At 39.3% G+C, this 25,386-nt stretch overlaps 1 protein-coding gene across 6 annotated transcripts in view; it reads left to right on the top strand.

The window, feature by feature from the left end:
* Window positions 1–9,137: 9,137 nt before the first annotated feature.
* SYNJ1 (synaptojanin 1) overlaps window positions 9,138–25,386 on the top strand; it is a 129,202-nt gene continuing 112,953 nt past the window's right edge. For 3 of the 6 annotated variants that reach the window (XM_006862535.1, XM_006862533.1, XM_006862536.1), the window contains exon 1: window positions 10,261–10,399. In XM_006862535.1, the coding sequence (XP_006862597.1) occupies window positions 10,276–10,399 (124 nt within the window). In that variant the 5' untranslated portion in view covers window positions 10,261–10,275. Of the gene's footprint in view, window positions 9,221–10,253; window positions 10,400–25,386 lie in introns of those variants that run through there. The other 3 variants (XM_006862531.1, XM_006862534.1, XM_006862532.1) reach the window with 2 other exon arrangements.

The raw sequence follows: 25,386 nt of genomic DNA, 5'->3' as shown, positions 1-25,386 counted from the left end.
TTGCCAAAGCCAACCCTGCTATGAAAAACATCCTAAACGGAGTTCTGTGAACTGAGAACCAGCTAGAACAGACAACAACCAGAGAATGACGTATGTGGCAGCATTACCCTGAACTCAATGGACAAATGAAGAACAGAATGAAATTATAAGAATAGAGTATCTGGGAGGTCAATCTATGATCAAAACAATTACAATGTGAAAGAACGTAAACACAGAGGAACAAAGATCCAGGTGATGGGAAGTTTAGGTAGATTACAGGATAAAATAGGCTGTCTTAAATGGAGGGAAGAGTTAATGGAATATAACGTAACCACAACCATGGGGTTGGGGTGGAGAGTTTAGTTTGGGTGTTGGGGAGGGCAATACAAAAAGGGGGAGGAGACAGAAGAACAAGATAGATAAGGGAACACTGAGACAGGTTTGCATGGCCTAATGGGACAGAGGTAAATAGTGATGCATGCTCAACCCTGGAACAACCGGGCTCTGTGATACAGGGATCCAGGCATAGTTTGAAGATGGGAAATAATACTAAAATGCTTGACTGTCTTGTGAATATTGGTTTTCCTTGCCTACTATTGTAAAGTGGACACTTGAGTGGGATAGAAAGAATGTTGGGAAACATGATTACAGAAAACTTGTAAGCCTGTCTTCAGCCTATAACTGATTGAAATACCTAAAAAGCTTTCTAGAACTTGCCCAGTGAAATAGGCCTCTTGCAAAGCCTTTACAGAGTATGGGACCTTAGGTGGAATCCTGAGTCCCATCCAGAACCTTATGAGGTGGGACATTCCCATTCACAAGGACAAGCAGATCAGCCTGCAACAGCTAGAGCAACAGAAAAACACATCTTCAAAGAAAGATCATGAGGAAAAACCAAAACAAAAATTTCAGCATGACTGGCTACTACAAGAATAAGCAAGCTGTTCTCTGGGAAGCCATAAAGGCAAGCAATCAAGATCCTTCAGGACAAACTCCCCTTTAAGTCTGAAACTCAAAGGGAACACATGAACTGACATGTAAGCTTGCTGGTGACCACATTTGTCTACTGGTGAATGGAAAAGGGGAAAGGCAAAAATGAAGCAATGGGCTGAGTTCAGCAACCGTCCATAGACTCCCATTGACCTGGTGATGAGAGAGAAAAGGAAGGGTTGGTTGGTCCAAAGTGTGGTGGAGACCTGGGGACATTTGAGACAATGGACAAGGACATAGCCACAGAGGTCTAGAGCTGAGAGTGAAGCATCCAGATGATATGAAGTGAGGGGGGATGCATAAGAACAACCAAACTTGCAGATAGTACCTATTTGACCTAGCCTAGATGGCTTAATAATTAGAACTCGAATGGATAAAGATTACAAAAAAAAAAAAAAATTTTTTTTTTTTTGATAAGGGAAACAAGGGTAAATTGCTATAATTTGATGAACTTGACCTAGCTTCATGGAGGTAGTACCTCTAAATACCAATAGGGAAGGAGTCTTCACATCAAGTATCAATGCTATCCCCTCTGTACACGGGGTAGATAGGCATGGGCAATTTAGACATTGGCTACCTAAAATGAGAGAGTGATAAAGGCACAAAGTGACTGGCTTACAAGGTTTCAAGAGGGAGTTTAGTTTGTGTGTGGGGGGGGGCGGTACAGGGGGGGAGAAAGAGTCCCCACTGAATAGTTTTCATCTTGTCTGGATGGGTCTCGTGAAAAGAGAGGGGGATAAGATTTGTATGATTCAGTACTGAATAATTATCATGACTAATTGCGACTGTCACAATTGTAAAGGTAGAAGTTTTGTAACAAAAACAGGGGAGTAGTTAACCTTACAGTCCAGAAACAGAGGACCCTAGGACCACCAAGGGAGAAGAGCACAAGCGGAATGTGGGACCTTATCCAGAGAAGCAGTGATACCGGAGCCAGAGGCAGAGATGGGGACATGGAGAGAGGGAGCAGCTGAGGACTCTAGATTCATGGGAAGAGAGGGACTAAGCTGGTGGCCGTGGCCAGGATGCAGACTTGCAGAATGTGCCCTTTGGAGGTGTTATTATATATGCCTGAGTGTTTTTTTGTTTTGTTTTGAAAAAAGCTAAAGTGAATAGAGAGAAATACTGTTAACTGATGGTACATGGAGGGGATTATAATCATTGTACTGAAACAAGGTGTATGATTTGTTGAATGTAAAACTGGTGGTCTGCCCTGTAAACTTTTACTCAATTCACAATAAAAAACACCTTAAAAAAAAAAAAAAGACATGTAGGACTGCATTGAGGGTCCACCTGGATTGCCCAGGGTTATCTCCCCATCTAAGAAAGATCCTAAATTCAATCACATCTGCAAATGCCATTTCTTCAAATATCCTCACAGGTCCCTGGGATTAGGATGGGGACTCTCTTGGGAGGTCATTTTTCAGCTTCCCACAAGACCTCTCTGTCCTAAATTTCAGGGGTCAGAAGTGCCAGCCTGTCTCTTCAGAGTCCCTAGAACCTCACAAAGAAGTCTGTATAAGCCACTCCACCTATATTATAATTCACACTGCCTCAAAGACACTTCTCAAATTTATGGAACATTGTCCAGCAACTATCAAGTGCTACAGTAAACAAAAGTAGAAATATAATAGGAAAGAGGGACAAGACAAAGGAGTCACATTTTAAAGGCTTTTATTTCAAAACTTTGACATGTGCTTGTATCACAGCTAAAATGATATATTTCTAAGGGAAATGGAAAAGTTCTAGCAATAAGAACCCTACCACCCCCAGTTCAATTCAAAGAAAGATCAGCAATTCCAGCCCAGAGAAATGAAAATTTTCTCTCAATCTCTTTAGTTCAAAATAAAAATAAAGCAGAAACAATCACAACAATTGCTACTATCAGAGCCTAGCACCCGTGCTTCCCACTCTAAGAAAGGTGGGGTTTCTAATGCAGAGATATAGTAGAAGAGATCTTGGGTTCAGGTGGAGCAAGTTTGGTTTTAAGTCCCAGGTCCGCTTGAAATTGAGTGCTTTTCAGCAGGCTAACTTTTCTGGATCTTAACTGCCATATAAGGGAAACAGTCAACCAATGTGTTTGATAGCATTATCTTTAGTGGAACCATTATGTTTTTCTGGTGCATGCCTCTATTTACCACCATAGATCTGTCAGTGTGTTGTACTGTGGTAGCTTGTATGTTGCTGTGATGCTGGAAGCTATGCCACTGGTGTTTTGAATATCAGCAGGGTCACCCATGGTGGACGGGTTTCAGCTGAGCTTCCAGACTAAGACAGACTATGTAAAAGGAGAGACAGACTACTTTTGAATGTTTAGACACTGAAAATCTTATGAATAGCAGCAGAATGTTTTCAAATACGGTGCCAGATTGGAAAATATAATATCAGATTATACCCTCTTAGAAAGCACTCAAAATATGACTGGAGAAGAACTGCCTCCTCAAAGTAAAGTTGACCATGATGAAGTGAATGAAGTAAAGTTTTGGGGCCCTTCATTTGCTGATGGGGCCTAAAAGAGAGAAATGGCTACAAACAACCATTAATAATCATAATGTGGAATGTAAAGTATGAATCTAGGAAAATGAAAGTTGTCAAAAATGAAATGTATCCAGCTGATAAGAGAGGGCATATGCACAAGAACACCTACACTTCCAGATAATACCACTTGACCCAGCTTCAATGACTGGATGGTCAGAGCTCAACTAGAAGGAAAAATAGAGTAATCTGAAACAATTTGATAAACTTTACCTACACCTATGGATGCAGTAGCTCAAAAGAGGGAACAAATCTTTACAATGAGGATCAGTCCCACCCCCTCCATACACAGAGTAGACAGGGATGGGCAACTTGGACATTGGCTACCCAAAATTGGGGGGGGGGCTACAAAGGCAAGAAGTGACTGGCTTACAAGCTTTCAAGAGGGAACCTAGATCCAGAGGACACGTAGGAAGGTAGAATCTTCACTGAGTAGTATCCAATCTGTCTGGACAGAGCTGATGAAAGGAGATGTGGATAGGTCCCTTGTGATACAATAGTGAATAATTGTTATCAGGACTGATTGTGAGGGTTAGAAATGTAAAGGTAGATGTTTTGTAGCAAAAGGAGTGATTTGACTTTGCAGTCTAGGAGCGGAGGACCCTGGGACCAACAAGGGAGAAGAGCGGAGAGCGGGACCCTACCCAGAGAAGGAGTGATGCCAGAAATGGAGGCAGAGATGATGACATGGAGAGATGGAGCAGCTGGGGGCTTTAGACCCAGAGAGGGAGAGGGGCTGTGTGCTGATGACCGGGGGAAGCTTGCAGGGTATACCCTTTGGCTGGTTGATGATGCATAGAGGGGATTGTAACTATGGCAATGAAATGATATACGATAGGATGAATGTAAAGCTAATGTTCTCCCTTGTAAGCTATCACATAATTCACAATAAAACACTAAAAAAAAAAAAAATGAAATGTAAGACAAAAAGATTCACATCCTAGACATTAGTGAGCTGAAATTGGCTGGTACTGGCCACTTACTTTGAATCTGACAATCTTATGGTTTACTATGCCAGGAATGACAAATTCAAGAGAAAATAACATTTCAAGATTTATCTTAAAGTATAATGCTGTTGGTGATAGTATAATGGCCATATACCTTCAAGGAAGGCCATTTACTACTACTATTATTCAAGTGTATGCACCAACCACAAAAGCCAGCAATGATGAACTTGAAGAATTCTACCAACTTCTTCAGTCTGAAATTGATCAAAAATGTAATAAAGATGTATTGATCATTACTGGTGATTGGAAAACAAAGGTTAGAAACAAACAGGAAGGATCAGTAGTTGGAACATATGGCCTTGGTGATATAAATGTTGCTTGAGGTCACATGATAGGATTTTGCAACATCAATGACTTATTCAATGCAAATATATTTTTAAAAAACATAAAAGGCAACTAGAAACCTGAGCCTCACCAGATGGAATATATAGGAATCAAATTTATTTTTTTTATAGGAAAAGCTCAATATCAGCAAAAACAAGGCCAGGGGCTGACTGTGTGTGGAACAGACCATCAATTCTTCCAGCTAAAGCTGAAGAAAAGTAAAACAAATCCACAAGACCTAGTATGTGACCTTGAACATAACCCATCTGAATCATCTCAAGAACAGATATGATGCATTAGACACTTATGATTAAAGACCAGAAGAGCTGTGGGATAACATCAAGAACATCATATAGGAAGAAAGCAAAAGGTCGTTAAAAAGACAGGAAGAAAGAAGAGGCCAAATGAATGTCAGAAGACATGCTGCAACTTGCTTTCCAGCGTAGAGATATTAAATCAAATAAAGAAATAAGGAAGTCAAAGAGGTGAACAGAAATTTTCAAGGGCAGCTCAAAAAGACAAAGTTATAATGAAATGTGCAAATGCCTGGAGTTAGAAAACCAAAGGGGAAGAACATGCTCTGCATTTCTCTAGCTGAAAGAACTTTAAAAACAAATTCAAACCTAAACTTGCAATATTGAAGACTTTTAGAGGCAAAATATTGAATGATGCAGAAAACGTCAAAAGAAGATATACAAAGAGCCATAGTATCAAAAAAGAAATGGTCGATGTTGAACCATTTCAGGAGATAACATTTGATAAAGAACTGATGTTACTGAAAGAACTCCAAGATGCATTAAAATTATTGACAAAAAAACAAGTCTCCAGAAATAGACTGTATACAAGTTCAAACGTTTCAGTAAACTGATGCAGTGCTGGAGGTGCTCACTCATGTATGCCAAGAAATTTGGAAGACAGCTACCTGCCAACTGATTGGAAGAGATACATATTTGTGTCCAGTTCAATGAGAGGTAACCCAATGGAATGTGGAACTCATTAAACAATTTCATCAATATCACATGCAAGGAAAATTTTGCTGAAGATAATTTTTAAATGGCTGCAACAGTATGTTGACAGGGAGTTGCCATAGATTCAAGCTGGATTCAGAAGAGTCATGGAACTCAAGATATCTTTGCTGATGTCAGATGGATCTTGGCCAAACCATAAAACACCAGAAAGATATCTACTTGTGCTTTATTGACTATGCAAAGGGTTTTGACTGTGTAAATCATGACAAGCTATGGCTAACATTGCAGAAAACTTAATTGCACTCATGATGAACCTGAACATAGACTAAGAGGCAATCATTCAAGCAGAACAAGGGGATACTGAAATGGTCTAAAATCAGGGAAAGTGTGTGTGAAGATTGTATTCTTTCACCATATTTATCGAATCTGTATGCTGAGCAAATAATCTGAGAAGCTGGATTATATGAAGAAGAATGTGGCATCATGATTGGAAGAAGACTCATTAACAACCTGTGATATGCAGATAATACAACCTTCCTTGCTGAAAGCCAAGAGGGCTTAAAGTACTAACAAAGACCAAAACTTACTAATACAACTTTCAGTATGGATTTAATTCAATGTCAAGAAAACAAAAATTATCACATCTTGAACCAATAAATAACGTGATTAGTGGAGAAAAGATTGAGAAAAGAAAAGATTGTCCAAGACTTTTCACTCATAAAAGCAGCAATCTAGAAATCAAAAGATGTATTGCATTAGGCAAATCTGGTGCACAAGACCTCTCTAGTGTTCAAAAACAAAGATGCCCATTTGAGGACTAAGGTAAGCCTGCCCCAAGCCATGGTATTTTCAATCACCTCCTATGCATGTGAAAATTGGACAATAAATAAGGAAGAAAATTGAAAAATTATGCATTTGACTTATGGTGTTGGAGAAGAAATATTAAAAGGACCATGGACTGCCAGAAGAACAGACAAATCTGTTTTGGAAGACGTATAGTCTGAATGCTCCTTAGAAGCCAGTAGGGTGAGACTTCATCGCTTGTACTAAGGATATGTTATCAGAAGCGACTAGTCCTAGGACATCATGCTTGGTAACGTGGAGGATCTGTGAAAAAGAGGAAGGCTCCCAATGAGATGGATTGGCACTGTAGTAGCAGCAATGGGCTCAAGTGTAACAGTTGTTAGGATGGAGAAGGATTGGGCTGTATTTTTTCTTTCTGTCATGTATAGGGTCGCTATGCATCAAAACTAACTTGATGTCACCTAACAACAGCCTCTATGTAGACCTTCAATACTATAGAGGGGGCATTCCTGAGAAGCAAAATTTCCATTCTTAGCCAGTCCTATATAGTTTTGTCAATTGTAATCTCTAATTGAAATTAAATTCTCTGGAAAGAAAAATTAGTAGCACTTGACCAGTAGATACATTTTCTTGATGAGTTTAACTCTGAGACTGCTGTCTATAACCACAGGACAGAGCAAAACATGTATTAGGTGAGAGAGGGACCTCTTGTTCTCAGAACTAAATCCAAGTGTCGTTTTATTTCCTCTTCTTTACCTGGGTGTGGCTTTTCTAATCTTGAGTTATGGCTTGCTGGGTTCCACTTCTCTAAAACAGATGAAGAAATCCTAAATAGAGCCACGTGATGGCCTGGAGGGGAAACAATTTTGGGTAACATGCCATATTCCAATTCTGCTTCTGCAATTAAAATAAAAGCAAGAAGGGGAAGAGGTAAAGAAAAAAGCAAAGGCCAAGTGGAAATAGTTTCTCGAAGCAGTGCTTTCCTCACGTTTTCAATTTCTTTCGTCCTGTTAGTTTTAATTTCGTTCCCATATTTAGATAAAGTATGTGGAAACAGAATGAGAAATCTATACCATACACTGATTTGTTAGGAAGCATGGTGTGAAATGATGCCTTTTAGTTACTGCATTTAGTTGCTTTGACCTCACTACAGCTATGTTTTTTACTTAGTGTTGAGATCTGGTTGTTGCCTTTCCACCCACCCCCCCACCCCACCCCCCGACAGCTGAGCAAACTTTCCCCTTGTATTCTTGAGGGATCCAGGACACACAAGAAGAAAAGGCAGCTTTACTTTGGAATAGGACTGTTTCAACGCAGATACTAGTTTGTTTTCCTTCCTGCTACCTACCCAGCGGAGTCCCAGCATGGCACTGTAGGATAAAGCCCTGGACTAGAAGATTGGGTTGAACCACAAGGTCGGTGGTTCAAATCCACCAGCTGCTCCTTGGAAACCTTATACAGGGTCGCTGTTGTTGTTGTTGTTGTTAAGTGCCATCGAGTCGGTTCCGACCCATAGCGACCCAGTACAGGGTTTCCAAGGGGTGTAAATCTTTACAGGAGTAGAAAGCCTCATCTTTCTCCCGCGGAGCAGCTGGTAGTTTCGAACCGCTGACCTTAAGGTTCGCAGTCCGATTCGTAACCACTACGCTAAGCGTCGGAAATGACTTAATGGCACTTAACAACAACAAAATCTACCAAGCAGAAAGACTTCGTCAACTAATTACAGCCTTGGAAACCCTAAATTTTTGTTGCTGTTAAGTGCCCTGGATTACGTTTTGACTCATAGTGACTCTATATATCGGGCTTCCAAGGAGCAGCTGGTGGATTTGAACCACCGACCTTGTGGTTCAAACCGACCTTGAGGTTCAGTGAACCCTACACTGGGTCATTATTAGTTGGAAACGACTCCATGGCATATGGTGTGGTGCTGTAGGCTTAGCAGGATTGCAAAATCGTTTTAACTACAAGGTCGGTGGTTCAAGCTAACCAGGCCCTTCTTGGAAACAGGGTCGCTATGGGTTGGAACCCACTCGACGGCACTTAACAACCACCACCTCCTACTCAGAGGCTTAGAAAAAAGCTGTGAGCTGTTTGCTGCAAAACACCATGGACAGCTCTCCAGGAGCCACCTGGTTGGCCCAGCGAGTTGGCTGTCCAAGATCCTCCCCTTCGCCAGTGAGGCCCAGTGGGGGCGGAAGGGGGTGGTCCCGTCACCCATCTTGGGCCCTAAAGCATTCCCCCAAGAGCCCCTCCCAGGCTCCCACGGGTAGCGTTGGTAAGCTCTAAAGATCTCACGCTAAGGAGCCAAGGAGGCCGAAACATCACTCTCTTCGCCTCCCCAGTGGTGGACCCTACAGCTAAAACCTAGGGAGGTCACATCTCAGGAATCGAAAATCGAAGCAAGGTGGCAGAGCCAGCAGGCAACCTGCAACCGGCCCAGCAGCAGAACCTCGCGTAGGCGGAGCCTCCATTCTTGACACCCCGCCCCTTCCACCGCGAGGGCGGACCTTCCGTCCCCTACGGCTGCGCAATGCGGAAGAGATGGGCCTGCTGGAGCGGAAGTGACGCTTCCGCCGGCGGCGGCTGCGGTAGGAGGAGGAGCCGGAGGAAGAGGTGAGTTAGCTTGTCGGCGAGGGGCGGGGAGCGACGGCGGCTAGACCCAGCAGCAGCCGGGCGGGCAGGCGTACGCTTCTTGAGGTAGTCTCTGCCTCTGCAGCCTGGGTGGGAACGGGGAGGCGCGGCTGCTGACCGCCGGAGTCCAGGAGGGCGGGTGGGGTTGTAAGGTGAGGACAAGGCGTGCGGGGCGCCTCGCCGGCCGGGGGGCTATATTGACAGTCGCTGTCAGCCTCCTCGCGGAAAGGCAGCCCAGTCTGTCTGGGAGCCGGGTCATCTCTTCTGACGCATCATGGAGGGTTTGGACTGCGGGGCGCCTCTGTCCTGCAGGGAAAGAGCCGCTTTCTCTGCGGTCGGCGACCCGGGATCCCCGAGAAATCCCGAGCGGCTCCATATCTAGTCGCGACTCTTCCGAGTGGCTATTCATATCCACCGGTGCTCATCTGCCGCCCGCTCGGAGCCGGCGGTGGACTGGAGGTGGGCGACAGGCGACGGTAACCTGTGCCGTTTCCCCTGCCCTTCGCCGCCGCCTCCGGGGGAGCCTGTGAGTCGGCTAATCCTTTCCCTGTTCTCGCTCCCTAAGGAGCTTTGAACCAGCCTGGTTAACATTTCTTCCTACCTTCTTGCCTCTCCCCCCAAGGAACGGCTTGAAGTTTCCGACTGGTTCTCATTTCAATGTAGTGACAAATTCTTTAGCAGGAAGCTGATAAACAATTGCGAACGAAATACGCTTAAAAATTTCCTCTTTGGTTAACATAAATTAAACGGAAAACTCCTCTTAACCAAACAGTTTCTGGACTTAGAGTGATAAAGCCATACCATGGAAACTGGTTTCCTCTTGCTTTTTGGTGAAATCAAGTGGTGACTTATTATTTGGAATGAGCCATTTTCCCTCTGAGCTCTTTTCCCCCCACCCTCCCTCCCTCCCCAACCCCCATGCAGATCTAGCAGGGAGGGACTTCTGGATCTTTGCAGTCTTTGCTGCAGGAGGAAACTCGCTTCATTTGCTTAGCTTTGCTTGCTTCTTCCACAGCGTTGCCTCTGAGGAAGGGAGAATGGCGTTCAGCAAAGGATTTCGGATCTATCACAAATTGGATCCCCCACCTTTCAGTCTCATAGTGGAAACTAGACATAAGGAGGAATGTCTCATGTTCGAGTCTGGGGCTGCGGCCGTCCTCTGTAAGTCATTGTGTTACAGCCTGGCTTGTCATTGTCTCTTCTATTTCAATGGGAAATTATTCAAATTCTGTTTATTTAATTTAAGAGGAAACCCTGACGACTCCCTTACTGTATTTCTTCTGGCAAATTGTGTGTGTATTTCTTTTTAACCAAACCTTGTTTTCTTGTAAATTGCCTCTTCTGCAGCGTTCTGTTGTTGCTGCTGGTTTGTGGTTATTGGAGCGACTTGCTGGTTATGGTTACAGTTCTTTTGCTGTTTCTAAAAGTACGTTTTTTTGTTGGTAGAAATGCTGTTTTTATCTTATCCCAAAAGCCCGTTAAGCGACTTGCTTGACATACTTACTGTGATGAACCGAATTTGTTATAGCTTGGTTAATAGTAATAGACTATGGGAGTATTTATTTGTCAAGTGTTGTTGGGATTGTGGTGAATTTTCACTGAGATGAATGTAAACAGCTTGTAGAATTCTATGTGAACTGTCGAGTGATTTAAATTTATTTTTTAAATCACTTATATGGTTTATTTTAAAGAAAAAGCTTACTGTGCCACAAGAAAGTCAATTATTGTGGTCTGGATTATTTTTGTAAGCAGACATGAGGTAAAAATTAATTTAATATTAATTTTTTTATTGATGTAATATTTAGACATATAACTCAATTTGAGGTTATTTCATATATAATTATGGTTTTTTTAAAAGTTTTTTTTCTGGTGATACCACTGTTTTATTAGGAGTTTTATTAGAATCAGTTAAAGTACTGATCCTTAGTAAGTCATGTTTTTATAAATGAAAAAGTGTTTGAAAGCATATTTACAAGCCCTTAGATATTTTATACTACTAAGCTTTCACTAGAGTAAGAGCTTTACTTTCACTAGTAAAGAGTAAGAGTAAGAGCTTTACTTTCACTAGTAAAGAGCTTAAAACTCTAATCTTTCCCTACAGAATATTAATGTTAAAGTGTTAACCTGATCTTAATACTCTGAAATAGTAAAATTTTATCCTGACTGGGGAAAAGGAAACGTAATGTAAATTCTTAAGCAAAGCACATTGTAAAAATAAAATTTTTAGTACTTACAGTACTAGTGGATTATGAACTGGTCTGATAATCACAAAGTCAGCAGTTCAAAACTACCAGCTGCTCCTCAGGAGAAAGATGAGGTTTTGTGCTCTAGTAAAGATGTACAGTCTGAGAAACCTTACGAAGGGTAACTGTGAATCGGAACCCACTCCACGGCACAGCATCACCACCATAGTAAGGTTTGAGTGAGGGGTAGAAGCTGTATGTTTTCTAATAAACAAGTAGAAATGGTAGTAGTTATACTTGATCAATGTGGATTTATATTTAGACTTAACTTGAAATATAACTTGCTACAGTATAAATTTCCATAGAATATTTTTGAAACTGAAAATATTAATGCTGTTCAATTCTTAATTTATAATATCTGAGGAAAAGGTTGGTTTGAGTACTGTGGAAATTGCTTGTGTTTACTGATGCCATTACCTGATTCATTAATTTTGTCTAAATTATAAATGTTTCTTTGTAGTATTGAACCCTGGTGGTGGTGTAGGATAGCGTTGGACTGCTAATCACAAAGTTGGCAGTTCAAACCCACCAGTGACTCTGCATGAGAAAGATGAATCAGTCAGTCTGCATCCATAAAGACTGACAGTCTCAGAAATCCTATATATGTTCTCTATGAGTCAGAGTCCACTTGATGATAATGGGAAGTGAAATTTTCAGTTACAAAGTATGTATGTATTACAGTTGTTAAGATTATTGCTATACATTTACTCCAACGTCAGGAAACCTAAGATTATTTCCAAATCTTTAGAAGCCATCTTTTATGCCAAATAATAGTTTAAACCAAACGAAACAAAACAAAAAACAAATGTCCATTTTGGTATTAATATTCATCTTAAAAAGATAATGTATTAACTATTGTTGTTAAGTGCCATCGAGTTGGTTCCAACCCATAACGACCCTGTATAGGGTTTCCAAGGAACAGTTGGTGAGCTTGAACCACCGACCTTGCAGATCAAATGGCTTTGCAGTCTGGCACATTAACCCACAGTGCCACACATCTTAAAATACTGTCTTAACTATTGACTTCTATTTTAATTAGACTTAGATTATGTGTGTAACTCAGAAGAAAAAAAATTTGTATATTGCCTGCCTATAAAGCTAGCAAAAATAATGCATAATTTCTCGGATGTTTTATCAGCTTTCCTACTAGAAACTGTATAGTAATAATTAAAATAATAATATTTAAGAACTACCAAATCCTTTTATAAATCATTTATTTGGCATTTGCTTTGGAGTGATGCCAAGGTGTATATTGTACTGTTGTTTGTTTTTAAACGTGCACATTGTATTCAGGGATTACAATCCTGTATGCATCCTATATATTAATCTACCAGAAGATTCTTAAACCAAAGTGCTCCACTATTTTTCAGTACGATTAAGTTGAAACTCCCCAATCTGTCAATCAAATCCTCCCATTATGTGACCCCACCCTGCTTGATCAGTGTTGATTCTTTTCAGATGACTGGTGTTTCCTCTAAATTACTTTCCAACCTTAGCCATGCTGTTCCTTGTTAGGCCTTCTTCCTCCTCACTTTTCTAATCGAGGCCTGTCAGTCCCAGCTGAAGTCTCCTACCTCCAGAAGACTCCTCCCCACTTGTTCCAGTGTACTTTTGTCACTACATTTCTCTCATTTCTATAGAATTTAGTCTCTGTCAGGAGCTCTGGTGACATAGTGGGTAAAGCACTTAGCTGCTAAGCAAAGCGCTGTCAGTTTGCTCTGCTTCAGAAAGATTGGAGTCTGCTTCTGTAGAGATTTATAGTCTTGGAAACTTTATGGAGTGTTCTACTGTCCTGTAGGGTCACTATGAGTATGAATTGACTTGATGACAATTGGTTTTATTTTGTTTGGCAGTTTTGGTCTGTATGTGATAGAGACTTTTTATGTGCGGTTTTGTTGTTGCATAAATGTTTGTATGTAGTTGTTTTTCTTGAAACTAGATGGTGAACGTGATTCAGTAGGACCCAGTCTTCATATACTAACATGCTGTGCAGTGCTTCATTGCTGGGCACGAGTGTGTGCAGTAAGACACATCCATCATAGGACAGTTCTGATGATTTTTAGCAAGTAAGACACCTAGGTGTGCCATCATTTAGACATTTTAATTAAATTGGATAGGGTTGGAAATTAAAATAGAAATAGTTAGACATTTAAAAGGAACCCTGGTGGCACAATGGTGTCTTCACCACTAAAAATCATCAGGATTCAACTACTAACCAAATGTTCAATGGTTCAAGCCCACCAGCCACTTCATGGGAAAAAGATGTGGTAATCTGCTTCTATAAAGATTTACAACCTTGGAAATCCTATAGGGCAGTTCTAGTCTGCAGAAAACAGTGAGTTGGAATCGACTCAAAGGCATTGAACTTTGCTTTGTTCTTTTTTTGGGGGGAATACATATTTTTAAAATCAACACTTACTATAGTAACTTAATTTTCTTCGGATGCTTATTATTTTAAAGTTTATTGTTTTAACAGGCTCCAGTTGCCCTTTAAAGAGCAAGGTTAACAAATTTAAATATGTTTAGTCAGTACACAGCCTTGAGGGTTTAATTTGTTGACTAATGCCTGAGGTAACTGAGATATACCAAACATGAAATCTTACCTTTCATATTACTAACAGATAGGGTGCAAGTAAAAATGTTATGAAAATTATCTAAGGCCATGAATAGCTGTAGAGATCAAGGGCCCATTAACCCAGCCTCTAGACTCTGTCTTTATGTTTGTATGGTTCTAGATTTAAATCAGTCACTATGCTGGGACTTAATCAAAGAGCTGATGGTTTTCACCCTGGCTGCACATTATAATCACCTAGGTGAAGCAAATCTTTCGGGATCTTCATTTATTGATGGGGCATGACTCAAAGTGAGAAGAAACAGCTGCAAACATCCACTGATAATTGGAACATTGAATATACTAAGTATGAATATAGGAAAATTAGAAGTCACCAAAAGCATAAAGATTGATACCCTTGGCATCAATACCAGTGAACTAAAATAGTTCGTTTGGTTTACTATGCTGGGAATGACAGTTTTCAGAGGAATGCTATTACATTCATCATCAGAAAGAACATTTCAGTATCTATTTTGAAGTACAATTCTGTCTGTGATAGGATGGTACCCATATACCTTCAAAGAAGATCAATTAATATGACTTATTCAAATTACCAAAGCCAGAGATAAAGAAATTGAAGAAGAATTTCTACCAACTGCTTCATTCTGACTACCAGCTGCTCCTTGAAAACTCTATACAGGGTCACTATGAATGGGAGCCAAATTGACAGTACACAAAATGGGAAGAGACCATGGAGCAGCTCAGTATCAGCAGCCAAAACCAGCTCAGGGGCCAACTGTGGAACAGGCTCTGCAAATTCAGGTTGAACCTGAAGAACATTAAAACAAGTCCACGAAAGTCAAAATAAATATGCCGTGGAGTCGGTTGCCACTCAAAACAACCCTGTGTAGGGTTTCCAAGGCTGTAAATCTTTATGGGAGCATAAAACCTCATCTTTCTCCTGCGGAACAGCTGGTAGTTTCGAGCTGGCCTTAAGGCTAGCAGCCCAACTCGTAGTGTATCCCAGCTGAATTTAGAGACTATCTGAAGAACAGATTTGACACATTGAACATTAATGACCAATGACCACAGGAGTTGTGGGATGACACCAAGATCATCCATGATCATCCATGAAGAAAGCAAATGGTCATTAAAAAGAGTAAGACCAAAGTGGATGTCAAAATTTCTGAAACTTGCTCTTGAGCATAAAGTACCTAAAGTAAGTGAAAGAAATGAAGTAACAGAGCTACAGAAAATTTCAAAGGATAGCTGGAAAAGACAAAGTGAATTATTAAAATGAAATATGCAAAGACCAGAAAACCATAGGGAAAGAACATTCACATTTCTCAAGCTGTAAGAACTGAAGAAAAAAATTCAAGCCTTGACTTGCAATATTGAAGGAGTCTGTAGATAATTTTTTTTTTCTTTTTCATTCAAAACTATTTATGTGTGTCTGGCAATATCCCTATCCTCATAGATGTTTCTTTCTTTCTTTCTTTTTTTTGATGTACACATACAAAACAAAATTTAAATGTCCAAAAGGCACATTTTGCAAATTAGCCTCCTGCCTACAGGCCTTTCTCAGTCTCTGTGCCTAGAGTCCTCTGCTGCTTTCCCTCTCTTTGTTCCATTTCCTTTGCCACCATCTCTGCTTTCGCCACTTTACTCTTGCTCTTCTTTCTTGATGATCCTGGGGTCTTCTGTTCCTGAAATGAAAGATTAACTACTTCCCCCTTTTAGTTACACATTTTCTACAATTACACTTGTGGCGATTGCAATGAATCTTGATAACGATTATCAGGATTCTAAAATCCTATCACCATCATTCCCCATCCCTTTTCACCAGAGGAAAACTATTCAGTAGGGATTGTACCTTACCTCCTTCATCTTAAACTGAGTACACTTATGAAAGCTTTAAGCAACCCATTTTGTGCTTTTACAGCCACCATTTTTGATGGCCAGTGTCTTGATTGCCCGACCGTATCAACCCAGTGCACTGAAGAAGCAAGCTTGATCCTTAACATGAAGAATCCTTCCATTTTGGTTGGAATTTTGAGCAACTGCATCCATAGACAAAGGTCCAATTCATCGTATTGTAGAGATTTATTCTTGCTCCCCTATCAAGCTCCTTTATCTTCATCTGTTGGAATTCTGATCAGCTAGCCGTCCAAGCTAGGTCAGCTGGGTGCTATCTGCAAGTTTGGGAGTTCATGCATGTTTCCCCACACTTCAGACTAGCTGACTGCTTCACTCTGCTTTAGCCCCCAGTGGCTAGGTGAGTGGCCATGGCTTGAGCGTTCACACATCTCCCTAAACTTCAAACCAGCCAGCCCTTCTCTCTTTAATCTCAAGGTCAGTGGTTGTCAGCGGAACATGGCCAAACTCAGCCCATGTCTTCATTGCTGCATTTCCCCACTTCTACTTACAAGTAGACCAGGACTATTACCAGTGAACATACTAGACTGCTTGTAGGTTCTCTTTGAGTTTCAGTCTTAGAAGGAAATTTTCCCTGATGGACTGACTTTTCTTTCTTTGATGGTTCCAAGGCAGACAGCTTGCTTGATAGTCTAACATATGGATAGAATATTGAACAATAATAAGAAGCATCAAAAGAATATGAAATGATTTTATTGTCACTGTATCAAAAAGAATTGGTTGATGTTCAACTATTTTAGGAGGTAGAATATGATAAAGAATTGATGGTATTCAAGGAAGAACTTCAAGCTACCTTGAGGCATTACTGAAGCAGAAGACTCTAGGAATTGATAGAGTACCAACTGAAATGTTTCAACAAACTGATGCTGTGCCGGAAGTACTCACTTGTCTATGCCAAGAAAGTAGGAAGACAGCTACGTAGCCGACTATCCACAAGAGATCCATATTTGTGCCCATTCCAAAGAAAGGTGACCCAACTAAATACAGAATTATTGAACAATATTATTAATGTCACATGCAAGTAAAATTTTGACAATAATTCAAAAACCATTGTTGCAATGTATAGATGATGGGAATCTGCCAGAAATTCAAGCTGTATTCTGAAGAGGATACGGAATAAGGAATATCATTGCTTGTGTCAGGTAGATCTTGGCAGAAAGCAGAGAATATCAGAAAGGTATTTCCTTGTGGTTTTTTGTTTTTTTGGCTATGCAAAGATATTCAATTGTATGTTTAACAAGCATAGCAAACTATAGCTAGCATTACGAAGAATGGGTATTCCAGAATATTTAATTGTGCTCATGCAGAACCTGTACATGGAACAAGGAGCAGTCATTCGGGCAGAACAAGAGAATTCTGCATCAGGCAAGGTGTGTATTAGGGTTGTATCTTTTCACCATACTTATTAAATCTGTATGCTGAGCAAATAATCCATATGAATCCATCCACTGGACCCTATGAAGAACAGAGCAGCATCAGGAAACACTCTTTAAGAACCTGAGGTAAACAGATGACACAACCTTGTTTGCTGAAAGTGAAGAGGACTTTCTGATGAAGATCAAAGACTACAGCCTTCAGTATGTATTACAACTCAATGAAAACAAAACAAAAATCCTCACAACTGGACCAGTAAACAACATCATGATAAACAGAGAAAAGATTGAAATTATCAAGGATTTCGTTTTACTTGGATCCACCATCAGCAACTATTAAAGAAATCAAATGACAATTGATTGGACAAATCTGCTGTACAAGACCTTTTTAAAGTGTTAAATAACAAAAATGTCCCTAAGATGTTCCTGACTCAAGCATTGGTATTTTCAGTTGCCTCATATGGACAATACATGAGGAAGACTGAAGAATATCAGTGCCTTTGAATTGTGTTGGTAAAGAACATTGAGAGTACTATGGACTGTGAGAACAACCAGAATGCTCTTTGAAAATAAGGATGGCGAGGTTTTCTCTCTTCGGACATGTCAAGAGAGACCAGTCCTTGGAAAAGATGTCATGCTTGGTAAAGTAGACGATCATCGAAAAAAGAGGAAGACCCACATTGAGATGGATTGACACAGTGGCTGCATTAGTGAGCTCAAACGTTACAGTAATTGTGAGGATGATGCAGGACCAGGCAGTGTTTCATTCAATTGTGCATAGGGCCACTATGAGTTGTAACTGACATGACGGCACCTAATAACAACATTGTTTACTATGGAGCTAATAACTAGTTTTCTTGAACCCTCAAACTAAACTAAGTGCTAGTATTCCATAACTTTCTTAGTGTGGTGCTTTTATGTTATTGTTAAATGCTGTCAAATCAGTTCTGACTCATAGCAACCCTGGATAGGGTTTCTGAGGAGTGGCTGGTGGGTTTGAACTGCTGATTTTATGATTAGCAGTCTAATGCTTATCCTATAGCACCATACCATGACTCTATTTTATATTATATATATGGAAACTGCATCTAGGCTTCTGTGTTTGGATACTGGACTCCTTGAGGAAAAGGCCCATGCCTTAGTAATCATTGTATCCCTAGCATATGCTCATAATTACAGAATAAATGGTCATTAAATTAATAGCCTAGGGGAAAAGACTAACCTAGATGACAGGATTGATGAAAGTATGGTATTTTATGGTTGAAAGTATGTTATAAAGATACCTGTGCCATACCTGTACTATTGTTGTTGTTAAATGCCGTCAAGTCAGTTCTGACTCATAGTGACCCTCTATAGGGTTTCTGAAGAGTGGCTGGTGAATTTGAATCACCGACCTTGTAGTCCAGTGCATTTCTCTTTTATGTGTTATGTTTATTTCATTGATCCATCTTGGTAGAATGGTATCCTTTTCCTCATTTCTTATAGTACTTTCCACATACTTCTAAAGAGCCGTGGTAGGATATTGGGATACAAGTTGGGTTGCTAACTGCAAGGTCAGCAATTTGAATCTACCAGTCCCTCCACAGGAGAAAGGTGACGTTTTCTGCTTCCATAAAGACTTATGGCCTTGCAAACTCTTTACAGGGTCACTATGAGTCAGAACCAACTCGATGCACACAGCCACCACCACCACATGACTCTATTATAGTATTTCCCCCTAAATTTTATTGATTTTATTGTTGCTGATAATATACACAGCATCATGTGTGGCAATTCAACAGTTTCTACAAGTACTTAGTAGACTATGATTACAATCAATCTTTGAGTTGTACATTCTTACCCTCCTTTTCTGAGTTGTTCCGCTATGAACATAAGCTTGATTTCTACCTATGGTTGTGATCTAATCTTTAGAGTTGTTGTCAAAAAAGCATAATGCTGAAAGCAGATCTTTTTCCTTGTTAAAAAACTAAGCTATTTAGTGTTAAGATGACTTCGGTTTTAATAATGATATTTTTGGTTTAAGGTTTAAAGATTATTTCATGAGTTTATCCAGTCTCCATGACTCCAAAAAGTCTGGAGTCCATGAGAAATAGGATTTCTGTCCTGTATTTTCCGCTTTTGGTCAGGGTTTTTCTATGAAATCTTTGATCTGTAATGGAAACTGAGCACCATCAGTTCTGGTTTCCTGGCAAAGGAAACCATGGAGGCAATTAGCCACACCTTTTATACCCTCCTCCTATTCGTGACTCTCATTCTTCCTCTGTTGCTCCAGGTGAATAGAAGACCCTATTGGTGTGACTTGGGTGGCCCCTTGCCAGCTTTTAAGAGCTCAGGCACTGCACAACAAGCTAGGAGGTAGAACAGAAGCACTAAACACATTATTAAACCAATTAGCTGAGCTGTCTCATGGCACCAGGACCCTAAATCTCCAAACCAAGGAAACATACCCTATTAAGTGTTTAGTTGTACATAAGCAGTCTCAGCAACTACCTTTTTTTTTTTTTTTTTCCTTTTCTTTGCTGTTGTAACTACATCTATCACACAGCTTTTGCCAATTTAATGTGTTAGAGGTGTACAGCTTAGTGGCACCAGTCAAAATAATTGGCTATTCAACCGTACCCTTAATCAGTGCAGTTTTCCACCATTGTTAGCTGTTGTTTTCACTAATAAACTTTGTTCTCTATACAGTTGTCTTTTTATATACAATATTTGTCCTTTTGTGAGTGGCATATCTTGTTCAACCTGTCTTCAAGCTCCTTCATTTCTCCTACTAGCTGAGTAGTATCCCATCTTAAGTATATTCCACATTTTGTTTATCCATTCATTTGGTGATAGGTATTTATGTTGTTTCTACCTTTTGTCTATTGTGAATAGTGCTGCACTGAGCATTGGTGGACCAGGTCTCTTAGAGGTCTCTCTTTGAGTCTCCCAAGTTCAAGTTTTTTTGGAGGGACTGTATACTTAGTGGAATTGCTGGGTCATATGATAGTTCTAATTTTAATTTTTTGAGGGACCGACACATTGTTTTTCACAGTGTCATTTTGCATTCCTACAAGTGACAGATAAGGGTTTCTGTTTCCCCACATCCTTGCCAATACTTGTTTTGGTTTTTTCCTTTGCCATCCTAGTGGGAATGAAATGGTATATCATTTTGATTTGCATCTTTCTCATAATTAATGACGTTGGTGTGGTTCTTGTATTTGGTTGTTGTTTGTCCTCTTTGGTGAAATGGTTTTCCAAGTCTTTTGCACATTTTATGATTGGAATAATTTGTCTCTTTGTTAAGTTATCTCTGTTTTCCATATATTTTGGTTATTGATTCAGATATATACTTTCTGAAGATATTCTTCAGGTCCATAGCTTGTATTTTCACTTAGTTTAGTAAAGTCTTTTGATTAACAACAGTTTTTAGTTTTTATGAGGTCCCATTTATTTATTTGGTTTTATGCTGTTTGTGCTTTTATTTCTATATTAGTTTCCATTGTTGCAGGCTAGGCCTGACAGCGTTGTCCCTGATTATTATTCTACGAATATATGGTTTTAGCAAACTCCTGGCATGGTGCTGTAGGATCAGCAGTGGACTGCGAACCACAAGGCCATCAGTTCAAACCCACCAGCTGCTCCTCAGAAATCCTATACAGGGTTGCTATAGCACTTAACAATAAACAGCAGTTTACATTTTTAGGTCCTTAATCTATTTTGAATTTGTTATTGTATATGAGATGAGCCAGGGATACTGTTATGTCCTAAAAACTTCAGTAGCCATTTGAAAAAATAATGCACATAAATTGAAAATGCACACAATTTCCCTAATAAATAACTATAATTATTTACAAATGGGAAAGATGTGCCTGTTGAACACTGAAAAGCTTTTCAAACTTTGGAATCAGATTGGATACCACCACCCTCATTTCCTGTTCTACATTGGTTTTCAGGTGATACTTAACTTTTTTATCACAACCATCTAGCTTTACAAAAATATGGTATTATCAAAGAAATGTACTAAAACCTAATGTTAAAAACTCTAACCTACCTGCATTTAATGGTTTGCTCGGTATCTCCTAACATATGTTGAGTATCTTTTGTGTTTTCTTTAATTTAAAATATACTCCAGCCCTCCTCAGAGTTTGCTTTTGTTGTTGTTGTTAAATGCCGTTGAGTTGATTCCGACCCATAGTGACTCTGTATAGGGTTTCCAAGGAGCAGCTGGTGAGCTTGAACTGCTGACCTTGCTGTTCAAACGGCTTTGCAGATTTGTTTAGGATACCTTAGTATAATACATACTTTATGAGCTGTGGCATTTAACATGCTTTCTTAAAGTTTCATGGGTTGTACTTGTATTCTCATTTCACAGATGAGGTAACTGAGGTTTAGAAACATTTAAAAAGAATGGCTTCAATCACATAGCCATTTTGTTTTCATACTGTGTTTATTATTTGTGCTGTTGTGAGAGAATTCGTTAAAATTTGTGGGATGGGCGATGAAGAGGAATGCCAGTCGTTAAAATTTGTGGGATGGGCGATGAAGAGGAATGCCAGTCGTTAAAATTTGTGGGATGGGCGATGAAGAGGAATGCCAGTGTAAGACGTTAGAGTTAAAAGTAAAATTGGTAACACTTTCTAATGAAGGACATTTTAAATTTGCTGTGTTTGCCTCTAAACTATTACTGTATTATTACAATAGGAGGAATACATGATTTGATTTACAATTAGACCATTTGCAAGCATAAAACCTCTCTTCTGGGCCAAGTTAAATGTCAGGTGCTAAATTTTAGATCACAAAATGTAGTAGGTGGTGATGACAAGTGGTGTTGGGTTTTTTTTCTCTCCCTAATGCCAAATGCTGTCAGTCAACATGATTGCCCTTTAGATAGGTTTCAGTATCATACCTCTCTTTAAGAAAAAATTCCAAGTTGAAGAGAAGAAGTGATTTTTTTATAGTTGGCGTTTCCAGCATAGAAATGGTAAAGTTTAAACTTGTTGCATGTCACTTTGTTTTAGGATTGCAAAAATGTATTTGCTCTTTACAAATTTTTGGAATGTTCATATTCAATAGAAATAAAATTAGACAGCAACAGAAATATCAGCTCCTTAAGCCAAAACAAGACAAGCACACACAAAAAATTCTTCCTGCAAGATTGGCAGTTGAAGCTTACCAACTGCTCCTTGGAAACCCTCTACAGGGTCACCATGAGTTGGGACCGACTCAATGGCACTTAACAACAATAACAACAACCTGAGTAGCAGGATTAGCCTACTAACTGTAACCACAATTCAGTAGTTCATAATTACTTTTGTTTCTGTATCATTTAACTTAGTTATGAGGAAATAAAAGCCAAGGCAGAGTTCCCTTCACTAAAGTGTAAAATCCTGTATGTGACTTTTTATTCTGAGATTTCAGGTGTATCATGTATTCTCTTCTGTCTCGGCCTATAAAATGTGATTAGCCCACCACTTTATCTTCTGGCCATGATGGCTTAACAGGAACTTGCCTTACCCATCCACCTTAACAACTACTACAACAAAATGAGCACAATATCTGAAACAATTTTCAGACATTGAACAACAGGAAGCACAAGACAGTAGTCCCTGAGAGAAGGAAAACAGATGAGGTGAGACTTACAGTTGCTGAACCTTATCACCCAGAGAGTTTTTAGGCAGCCCTGATAGGACAATGAACCCAAAGAAAGCCTGTTAGTTTCCTAAGTTGAGAAGACTGAGGAAATTTGGGAGTCCTGGTATGCTACTGTAGGGTAAACACTGGACTGCTAATCACAAAGTCCATGGTTCAAACCCATTAGCTGCTCCTCAGAAACCCTATAAAGGGTCGCTATGCATCAGAACCAACTCAACAGCTCTTAACAACAGCAGCAAGGCATTAGAGTTTTCAGAGCTGAGTACACAAGAGAACTCCAGGGACCTATGTTGTTGTTGTTAAGTACCATCAAGTCGGTTCTGACCTATAGCAACCCTGTATAGGGTTTCCAAGGAGCAGCCACTGAACTTAAACCACCAACCTTGCAGTTCAAACCGACTTTGCAGTCCCGTGTAGTAACTCACAGCGCCACTCCAGGGACCAGTAGAGGATTCCATTTGAGACTTGAACTGAGCACTGATCAAGTGCAAGTATGTGAGGAAAGCCCATACAGGAAAACCAAGTTAGGGAAAGAATCTCCTGGAGCTCACGGGGGCTGGGAATAGTTCAGGTTTTCAATAACCAGAGTGTAGCAGTTCTGCAATACATGGAGCATTGGGTTGAGTACTCCAATGATATTGCTTCAGTAACTAAATGTTGTTCTGGTCATGCCTAACAAAGCTTCAGTGTAAGATCAAAAGGAGTTAAACTGTCTTCAAATAATTTGCTTTCCAAATAATTGCATCCTAGAACAAAATTTAGGAATCTTTACAGGAATACAAAAAGAGAGGAAAAAACCCACTCATGTAAAAAATTCATTTAATTAAAAATAAATTTAAAATTACTGAGTATGCAGAGAAACAGGGAAATATAACCCATAATGAGGAGAAAAGTCAATCTGCAAAGAAAAAAGTCAATCTGTAGAAACAGATGCTAAAATGAATAGATTAGGCCACAAAAATGTTATTACAGATATATTCCATATGTTCAGGCAGTAGAGGAAAGAATGAACATGGTAGGGAGAAACATGACAAAATGTGAAAAACATAAAGAATCAAATTTCTAAAACACAGCATATGAAATAAAAAATACAGTGATAGAAATTAGTTGCAGATTAAAATTATAAAAGAAATGACTGATTAACTTAAAGACAGAATGAAAATTTTCCAGAGAGAAAAAAGTCTAAAATAAATAAGTGAAACAAATACAGTATTGGAGGGCTTTTGAACAATTTCAGGTGGCCCAAAATATGTAAGGGGGCTTCAAAAAGCTTGTGGGGAAAGGGAATTGAAAGATATTATCTTTTTTTTTTTAATCTCCCTCATAGATGTAATTGGAATCCCAGGAGTAGGGGTGAGACTGGAAAAATTTTGAGAAAAAAAATCCTAAAATGTCCAAATTTGATGACCTTCAGTGAACCTCAAATAGAAGAAACAAAACTATACCAAAACACATAATCAGTTGCTTAAAGTTAGTGATACAGAGAAAATCTTAAAAAGCAGTCTGAGGGAGAAAAAAAAAATACACTGTGTACAGAAGAGTGAAGAGATAAATGATCGTTTTCTTTAGAAACAGTCCAAACCAGTATACAGTAAAGCAACATCTATAAAGTACTGAAAGAAAACAAATGGAAAAAATGTCAACCTGAATTCTATCCTTAAGTGAAAATAAGATGTAAAGACTTCATGAGTCATTTATAAAGGGTAGCATTTTAATAGCATTGTTTAATTAAAAAATTTTTTTTTTCATTTTATTTCAGGGGCCAGTATTTTCTTTATTTTTTAAATCTGAGGTGACAAAAAGTCTGAGCCAGTGAAACTTTGTTATTCAGTTATGTTTACATTGTAAATTTGAAAGAAGTATAAAGACTAGTGTAATTAGCTGGCCTTGTCATCAGAGTAGCAAAAAGTGATAATAGAACTTTAAAAATTACAAGTCATATATTTCCTGTGACAGTTTAAATTTGTTTTAATTTTTTAAGGATTTTAAATAAAAATTAGTAGCTTCTCATTTTCCAGCTAAAAATAGATTTTCTAAAAGCCTGTATTAATACTGCTGTGTAATGTTATTCAGGTAAGCACATACACATATATACTTTGGAGTACTTTTCATAGCTACTGAACCAGTTAAATTACTGTGAGTAAATTAGGCATTTAGAGCAACACATCAAGTTTTCTTGATCAATTAAACACAATTTTCTCAGTTCAGGTTGAAAGACTTTATATTTCCTTTAAATTGTTGAAAATAGAAAACAAAATACTTCTTAATAAATGATTGGTTCAAGCATTCATCTTAATCTGGCTAACTGAAAGTTTAACAGTTCAGTCTACCCAGAGGTACCATGGAAGAAAGGCCTGGCAATGTACTTCCGAAAGGTCACAGCCAGTGGAAGCACTGTTGAGCACTGTTCTC

Source organism: Chrysochloris asiatica, unplaced genomic scaffold (genome assembly GCF_000296735.1).
Source record: "Chrysochloris asiatica unplaced genomic scaffold, ChrAsi1.0 scaffold00049, whole genome shotgun sequence".
Lineage (NCBI taxonomy): Eukaryota > Metazoa > Chordata > Mammalia > Afrosoricida > Chrysochloridae > Chrysochloris > Chrysochloris asiatica.
Note: the sequence above shows the minus strand (reverse complement) of the source record. Positions and strands in the feature narration are given on the sequence as shown.